At 41.5% G+C, this 9,029-nt stretch overlaps 1 protein-coding gene across 3 annotated transcripts in view; it reads right to left on the bottom strand.

The window, feature by feature from the left end:
- Nucleotides 1-879: 879 nt before the first annotated feature.
- The window catches only part of mansc1 (MANSC domain containing 1), a 9,441-nt gene continuing 1,291 nt past the window's right edge, over nt 880-9,029 (bottom strand). The window contains exons 2-5 of one of the 3 annotated variants that reach the window (XM_051420000.1): nt 8,330-8,500; nt 6,645-6,965; nt 5,090-5,230; nt 880-4,364 (exon numbers count right to left, since the gene is read on the bottom strand). In XM_051420000.1, the coding sequence (XP_051275960.1) occupies nt 3,322-4,364; nt 5,090-5,230; nt 6,645-6,965; nt 8,330-8,357 (1,533 nt within the window). In that variant the 5' untranslated portion in view covers nt 8,358-8,500 and the 3' untranslated portion in view covers nt 880-3,321. The remainder of the gene's footprint in view (nt 4,365-5,089; nt 5,231-6,644; nt 6,966-8,329; nt 8,501-9,029) is intronic. The other 2 variants (XM_051420001.1, XM_051419999.1) reach the window with 2 other exon arrangements.

Genomic DNA, 9,029 nt, shown 5'->3' with positions numbered 1-9,029 from the left:
GTAACTTCTACTGGAGTAAATAACTTCTACTGGAGTAAATAAGTAACTTCTACTGGAGTAAATAACTTCTACTGGAGTAAATAAATAACTTCTATTGGAGTAAATAACTTCTACTGGAGTAAATAAATAGCTTCTACTGGAGTAAATAACTTCTACTGGAGTAAATAAATAACTTCTATTGGAGTAAATAACTTCTACTGGAGTAAATAAATAACTTCTACTGGAGTAAATAAATATTTTCTACTGGAGTTAATAACTTCTACTGGAGTAAATAACTTCTACTGGAGAAAATAAATATATTCTACTGGAGTAAATAACTTCTACTGGAGTAATTATCTTCTACTGGAGTAAATAACTTCTACTGGAGTAAATAAATAACTTCGACTGGAATAAATAACTTCTATTGGAGTAAATAAATAACTTCTACTGGAGTAAATAACTTCTACTGGAGTAAATAAATAACCTCTACTGGAGTAAATAACTTCTACTGGAGTAAATAACTTCTACTGCAGTAAATAAATAACCTCTATTGGAGAAAATAAATATCTTGTACTGGAGTAAATAACTTCTGCTGGAGTAAATAAATAACTTCTACTGGAGTAAATATATTCTACTGGAGTAAATAAATAACTTCTACTGGAGTAAATATATTCTACTGGAGTAAATAAATAACTTCTACTGAGTAAATATATTCTACTGGAGTAAATAAATAACTTCTACTGGAGTAAGTAAATAACTTCTACTGGAGTAAATAAATAACTTCTACTGGAGTAAATAACTTCTATTGAAGTAAATAAATAACCTCTACTGGAGTAAATAACGTGTACTTTTACTTCCTCTGGCTGCGGACACAGAACTCAGTAAAACAACAACAACACATTCAAAAATCACATTTTTTTTTATCCTTACAAGAACAAAACATCAAATTCCAAACTTATGCAAAAGCATCACTTCACAAAACAAGACCAAACAGTTCATCCATGATATTAACTGATCAGACAGCAGTGAGAACAACAGTGCAGCTTCCTCAGTGTCCTCAGGAGGTTCATCAGGCTGCTGCTGCCACCTGGTGGACGACTGACGCTGCAGCAGTCTGCACACTGACCCCCCCCCCACACACACCGACATCCAATACAAATCATTATAGGAAAATAGTGCGCGGCCAGTGACTCTTACCTATGAAAAACAATCTAATATTCAAAAAGAAGCATATCATAATTATCAAAAACACAGGATACAATAGTGCATCAATCTTAGAGAATTGCATCCATCGTTTACATTTTTATCCACGAGTGAAACAAGAAAACTGTGGACAAAATACAAAACCACCACAGTGAGAGTGACATCCAGACTGAGCTGGTTCAGGCTCGTATGGCTGAAGCATGTGAGATAAAAGACATGCAGGTGTTCATTATACACAAAGGGTTCATCAATAACCCGATCAGTGTCCGCTCACACATCCTCTGTTCCTCTACGTTACGTCACACCTTCCTGAGAGTCAGGGAATAAAAATATTGCTGTTTGTTCCATCAAACTTTTCTCTTCACCCACTTCACATTTCCTAAACTCACTCTCCAGCCAGCTAAAGTCAGTCAACCTTCCTAAACCCCGCCCCTTTCCGCTCTGTGCTCCAATCACAGTCGAGGAAGCCTCGGTCAGAACTTAGATATGCTATATGCTAGGCTAATCTATGCTGGAACGACAACCATATTCTGAAGATGGTTAAGATAAAATATCACATCTTAGCTAATGCTAACAAAACACTAGCTAACTATCTAACTAATCTACTTAATTGTTAGCTAGCTAGTATACGTTTCAAAGCGTTTTTGAAGATGATTAATGGATAAAAGTGACATATAGTGACATCTCATTAGCTAGCTAGTTATATCTGATAGCTACAGTTAGCCAAACATAGGCTAATTCACTAGCTAGTGATTGATGTAGATTAGCTAGCTAGTTTGCTAGATTTCTGCTAACATAAGCTAACTTTAGATGTGAATATATGTCATAGATTAGCCTAGCACATAGCGAATCTAAGTACAGGAAGTTGACAGAGGTTCTAAAAGGGACAGGGCTTAAGGTCAATTATTAGAAAAGTGACATTTCCGACGTTCTATGGAGGCATACTGCTGCCAGGATAACAAAAAAAAGCTCGGTTTTTCATTACAAGATGAAATGTTTCTTGTTTAACTGTGACTTTAAAATGTTTTCATGTTATTAACATAATTTGTTTTTTTTACTATTTTCTTGTTTGGAGGTTTTTCTCATTTGGAAAAAATTTAAGTTTCTTGTATAACGAAATCTTATCGTGATATAAGTTCCTTGTTTCAAAAAATACACTGATGTCTAATATTAGGAATATAAAGATGATAAACAACTTTGTTAAAACAGAACAATTTGGGAATTATGTCATAATGAATCAAAATCTTGTTATAACCAGAAACTGAGCTAATATTTTTGGCATATTGGCAGCAACAAACTGCCATAGATTTAAAAAAACAACATGAGAATTTTAAATTGTGACAAATATGATAAAATGATTTTGAGACAAAAGATAATTTTGGCATCATTGTTTCAATGTTTCGTGATTTGTCATGTGTTGCATTGTAAATTTACTGTATCACAATATATATTTTATCTCGATATAAAACGATATATCGGTGCTGTCGATCAAGAGAAAAAAGAAAAACAGATGTTTTTTAGCTGTGTGACTGTTATTTTCCATTATTTTAAATATTCTAAGTTAAGAAGTAGGAGAATGTTCTATGATAGAGGATTTTATCCATATTGCCATCTCCTAGTAAAATAATGCAGGCTGCTGAGGCCAGAGGCAGTTTTTCTTCACACTGTGCATTATTTTATATAATCGCACATGTATCAGTGCATCATTTTATATAACTGCACAGGTATCAGTGCATTATTTTATATAACCGCACAGGTATCAGTGCATTATTTTATATAACTCGCAGGTATCAGTGCATTATTTTATATAACGCACAGGTATCAGTGCATTATTTTATATAACTGCACATGTGTCATGCATTATCATCCTCATACCACGCCCGCTTACCAAAGATCAAAGGTTTGTTTACTCCTGTTTTAGGACAATAAACATAAACAAACAATATGCCAGAGCTGTGTGGTTATTTGAAAATAATGCACCCTCTGGCCAATCAGAATCAGAGTATTCTCTGTAGTTTTTAACATAGTGAAGTAGACATTCCATTATTGTGTAAATTAAAAAGACAAATGCTAACAATCTTAAACGGACTCATCTTAAGTCTTGTTAATTGTCTTTCGGGGCTTCCGTCATAAACATCCTCACACCTCGTAGTGCAGGTCATTGAGCTCCAGTCTCGTGTAATGGCGTCTGTCGAATGACTCCATCGCCTTGCGACCACCGACAGCCAGAGCAAGCGTGAGCACGGCGAGCCCCAGCACCATGAACGCTACAATGCCACTCTTCACTGCCCCCCGTGCCGCCACCGCTTTCCCCCGCACGCTCGAGTTCTGGAGGCCGTGCTCGGACTGGAGGGCGTCTTTGGGGACGATGACGAGAGTTGCTCCTGGAGTCGACCTCGTGGTGGACAAATCAGTGGTGGCAGGAGCTGTAGTAGGAGGAAGAGGAGTAGTAGTGGTGGTAGTAGGAAGAGGAGGAGCAGTCATAGTAGTGGTGGTAATACTGGGAGTTGTAGTTGTTGTAGTAGTAGTGGGAGTTGTTGTTGTTGTTGTTGTGGTAGTGGAAGGAGTAGTAGTGGTGGTGGTGGTGGTGGTAGTAGGAAGTGGAGTAGTAGTCGTAGTAGTAGTGGGAGTTGTAGTTTCAGTGATGGGCTGTGGTTTTTCAGTAGTTCTTGGTGCAGCCTCTTTACTGGCTGTTACAACAGGAAGTGATGTTGTGGAGCTCTGAGTTGTCTGGGCGGTGGCAGCGGTGGTGGTGGCGGTGGCGGTGGTAGTGGAAGGATGAGGCTTTGCTTTCTTGGTCGCTTTATTTTGCTTTTTGCTGGTCTTTCTTGTGGTGGAGATGGTCGTAGTAGAAGCTGTTGTTGTTGTTGTTGTTGTTGTGGTGGTGGGTTCTGGAGTCAGTGGAGGCATTGTGGCGATGATTATGATGGGTGGAGGTGCTGTTGTGGTTGGTGCAGAGATTGTGCTGGTCGGTGGTGAAGTACTTTCTGTGGTGGTTGTTGTTGTGGGAGCTTGTGTGGTGGTTGTTGGTGTAGTTGTTGTGGGAGCTTGTGTGGTGGTTGTTGGTGTAGTTGTTGTGGGAGCTTGTGTGGTGGTTGTTGGTGTAGTTGGAGCCAGTGTGGTGGTTTGTTCAGTGGTGGTCGTCATGATAACAGGTCTCACTGTGGTTGGATGAATCAAACCTGTAAAGGAAAGAACACAAATTCAAAAGTTTGTTGGCCAATAGGAAGCAACATGGAAGTAACGTAACCTGCAGTTCCTCTAACATCCACTAGAGGCTGGTTCCAGCACTGAGTCAATCTCTATAAGGCTCCATATTAAAATGCCCAACAGCACAAATAAACATATCCACTCAGAATGTATTTTACTAGCGATAACATTGGCGATCAGGCAAAGGTTAGTCAGCCAGATCAGCCTCGGGAGTCTGGATGAAGCTAGCTGACAGTATTTTGCTACATAAGCTACCGAGATAGCAACCAAGCTAACGTTATCCAGATAAAAGCACAATCAAACAATATGTTCCACTAGCCTAGCAGGAATGTTAGCTTTGACTTTGGACTCTGTGTTGTGGACTCTGTGTTGTGGACTCTGTGTTTTGGACTCTGTGTTGTGGACTCTGTGTTGTGGACTCTGTGTTGTGGACTCTGTGTTGTGGACTCTGTGTTGGACTCTGTGTTGCCCACTGTTGGCACTGTAGGGAAGCGGAGAGAGAAGGCACTCGGGAGCATAAAGGTCACAACCTTTGACCCTCATCCTACATAGAGACACGTAGAGACACATAGAGATCAGTCCACAGGCAGCAGAGGAACAAAACTACACTACAACCCGTTCACTCTCTGCTGATCAATAATCTGATTATTATAGAAACATATGGAAGCTTTCTGAGGACGAGATCAGATGAATGTACCTTTGTAGATGTCGTAGGTGTTGATGCCGTCCTGAGCCTTCATTAAAGGACAGTCCTGCTCTGTCTGACAGTGGAACAGGAAGCAGTTATCATCACCGGCGTGTTTGTTGGCGTTGAACACAGCCATGTTGCATTTGGCACCTTTACAAACACAAGAACATGGTGTCATAGTAGGCCTGTAGGGACGCGTCGACACACACACGTGGGAGACCAAAACCTTGCAGAATGGAGGACGAAACAGCAACCTCCTCACAGAATTCCCAATAAAAGCCCCAATAAAAGACCTAAAAAAAGAGCTCGCCCTAAATCATCGAAGGTATGGGAATACTTCAAATTTAGTCCCAAACGTAAAGGTGTGGTTATTTGTGCTCTTTGCTGTGGTGCTGGTGTGGTATGCCAACTCCATTTGGCAATGTGGGAGCATCTGGGGCGGAGGCGCCCCGTTGTCGCTCGTGGAGGAGACGGTGGCAGGTGGGTGCTGGCGTTGGCTGGGTTGGTTTCATGTTTGTGCGGCTTGGGCTCTGCGCACTTCGGTGGTGCTGACCGGCTGTCTTGGCTCTCTGTGCGGTTTGTTCATGCTGGGTTGGTGGCTAACGTTAACGTTGGCTAGCTACTGGCGCCTAGACAGCTGTGTTTAGCAAACATTAGTTATCATCTAATGTTGGCTTGAATGGTAGCTGGCTTACGGCTGCAGAACACAGCTATCTATAGTAGCTAACGTTGGCTGGCGTGGGCGTTGGCAGCCCAGCCCACCCTGCATGGGGGGCTGGGGTGGTTGGCTGGCGCCACCGGGCTGCGCGGCGCGCTGCACGGGCTGCACGGTGCGCTGCATGGGCATGAGATTGGTTTGGCCAGCGTTGGTGCTTGTTGTTGTCTCCTTCGCGGGTGGCAAAGGGGTGCCTCCGTTTCAGAGAGAGAGCTAAGATGCGTTGGTTAGCCTAGCACCACCAAAGTGCACAGCTGCTAGATCTAGCTAACGGTAGCAAGAAGATTGCAGTAGCTTTTAACGTTATCTGTCTAACGTTAGCTAACTCACGTTAATCGTCCAATTAGTCGTTAGATTAGTCGACTAATCGATAAAATAATCGCCCGATTAATCGTTTAATAAATAATCGTTTACCCCCAGCCCTATGTCATAGATTCCCTTTATTGTCCCGGATGGTAACATTATGTTGCAGTCAGGAGCACAAACAAACAAAGATGTGGAATAAAAGGTTGACGCTCTAACCAGTTCACTGTTTGGACCTCCGTATTTACGAACCCCTGCGTTCTCCTTAGGTTCTCCTAAACAATGCCTCTGTGTAAACACACAGCTAGCTCAACGCAGAGAAAATGTCCTTCACCTTTTTGATCCAATTCAGGCACTGTACTCATATTTGTATTTGAACATATAAAAAAGGGGTTTCACGTCATGATTGACAGCTGAGCTCTGCTCGGCGTATGGGCAGTACCTCCATAACGCGATGGTACCGTGGCTCCATATGGAGAAAGATGGCAGCGTACGTATTTCTGTACAGTGGGAGGAAGTGGAGACAGCAGCCGCCATTTTTCTCACCTGGCTTCACTTCCTCTGAGCAGCAGGCGAGGACGCAGTCCCGCTCTGACCGCACCACACGGGCGTCCATGGCGGTCGTGGGTCTGTTTAAGGCCAGTCTGACGTTGACGATGACACTCTGGTGTTGTCTGGAGAAACACGCCTCCGGTTCAACAGCCGACACAGGAAGTGACATCATCATCAGCAGGAGCGCAGCGACGATGAGCAGCCGGAACGTCTGCGAGGGTCGAGTGGAGGCGGGAGGAGACATGGCGGCGGCAGATCGACACTCTGTGATCAGAAACGTCTCACAGCAGGAGAGCAGAGATCCACACAAACGTACTAAAGGACAAAACACAGAGAAACAATCAATCACTGCCCCTGAAACCCTTAAACCCTTCAACCCTTCAACCCTGAAACCCTTCAACCCTTAAACCCTGAAACCCTTAAACCCTTAAACCCTGAAACCCTGAAACCCTGAAAACCTGAAACCCTTAAACCCTGAAACCCTTAAACCCTTAAACCCTGAAACCCTGAAACCCTTAAACCCTGAAACCCTGAAACCCTTAAACCCTGAAACCCTTAAACCCTTAAACCCTTAAACCCTGAAACCCTGAAAACCTGAAACCCTTAAACCCTTAAACCCTTAAACCCTTAAACCCTGAAACCCTGAAACCCTTAAACCTTGAAAACCTGAAACCCTTAAACCCTGAAACCCTAAAATCCTTAAACCCTTAAACCCTGAAACCCTTAAACCCTGAAACCCTTAAACCCGGTATTCTGGGCTACATAATGAAAGCTCTACAGGCTGTTTTGCAATGGTGGTGGATGGAGGGTGACCAGTCTACCAACAATGGTATTCTGGCCCCGAAAACCCAGATTTGCACTATTGTTGTTGTTGTTTGCTGTGTTAATTCTTGTAGAATTTGAAGAAGGAAAACCCCATATGTCCGTGCAATGGAGAGAGTCAGTGAACTCCCCCTTTTTGTAAACCATCTTCTTTTTCCCAAACCTAACCTGTTAATCAACCCTAACGTGTTAATTAACCATAACCTGTTAATAAAGACGACGAGGAAACAACTTTTAAAATGCTTGTTTTCTGAAACAAGCGTTTGGGTGATCAGCGCTATGCTAACTTAGCTTAAAAGAAAGTAAAACTGGTCTTTAGATCTCATTCACCAAATCTGAAGTTGATCTGATCAATTGTCTACGAGGAGTTTGTTCAAATATAACATCTGAAACGCACTTATTTAAAATTATTGCTACCAGTTCATTTTGTTTTGTTTTTGACGCCAGAAAAAAAGATTAATTTAAGTGAATAATAATAAATCCCTTCAGTTACATTAATATTGAACCCTGACGTTTACGACAGCTCAGTCTGATTAAACAGTGAATTAATGAGTCATTATTCATTATTATTAATTATAATTAACAACATTATTAATATTGAAGTCTCTGACATTATGTAACAACATCTGCAGCCATAAAGTTTCCAAACTCAGCAGATGTTCTTTTAATATTCTGACTGTCTGAGATCTGACAGCATCAGAACAAACAGAACCAAATTAAAATCCATCTGTGGAGTAAAAATAGAAATCTAAAAGAGGAGCCGGAGGAGAAGCTTTTATTTTTAGATTCCCACTGAACAAACGAGGTCAGTGAGGATTTAAAAACAGTAATAATTTGTAATTGGAGCAGGAACTCACCGGGCCGACGCTGTGAACAGTCCTCCATCAGACGCTCAGCAGGTCTTTGGGTCCACAGTCCACAGAGCGGGACTTTACCCGGTCTCCTGCGTGGGACAGGATGCCGTTAGTTCACCTCCTTATCGGAGCCGCTATCAGTTCTCAGCTGCACCTTGATCACGTCTGCAGCTTCTTATTGGAACAACCACACAAACATTATCAGCTGTATGTGAGCAGGTTCCTCCTCTCAGTCTGTTAACTGATAATTTTATAATTACTGACACTTATAAATAAAGAAGTTTACTTTAACTTAAACATCTGAATTCTTCTTCCAAGACTAAAAACTTCTCTTCAGTCGCTGCTGTTCATTAAAACTCATTAAAACGCCGGCAGACCGTTCAGTTGACTGGTTTTAACTATCTGTTCTCACACACAGAGAAAATATACATATATTATATATTATATCATAACCAGCAAACATCTGTACCTCACGTAACCTCACCATTAGCGAGCTAGCAGCTAATAGTAAGTGGAAGTCATAGATACGCAACCAGTCTGAAGATTGATTTAAATTATGTAAATAAAGTCTGTAAGCTAACGATTAGCTTCTGGGTTATCACACACATATATATATATATGTATATATATATACATATATATATATATACATATATAACAGTGCTAATGTTACCGGATAACGTAGCCTGAACCGGGACAACCA

Source organism: Dicentrarchus labrax, unplaced genomic scaffold, assembly GCF_905237075.1.
Source record: "Dicentrarchus labrax unplaced genomic scaffold, dlabrax2021, whole genome shotgun sequence".
Taxonomy (NCBI): domain Eukaryota; kingdom Metazoa; phylum Chordata; class Actinopteri; family Moronidae; genus Dicentrarchus; species Dicentrarchus labrax.
This window is presented reverse-complemented; position numbering and strand designations above follow the sequence as displayed.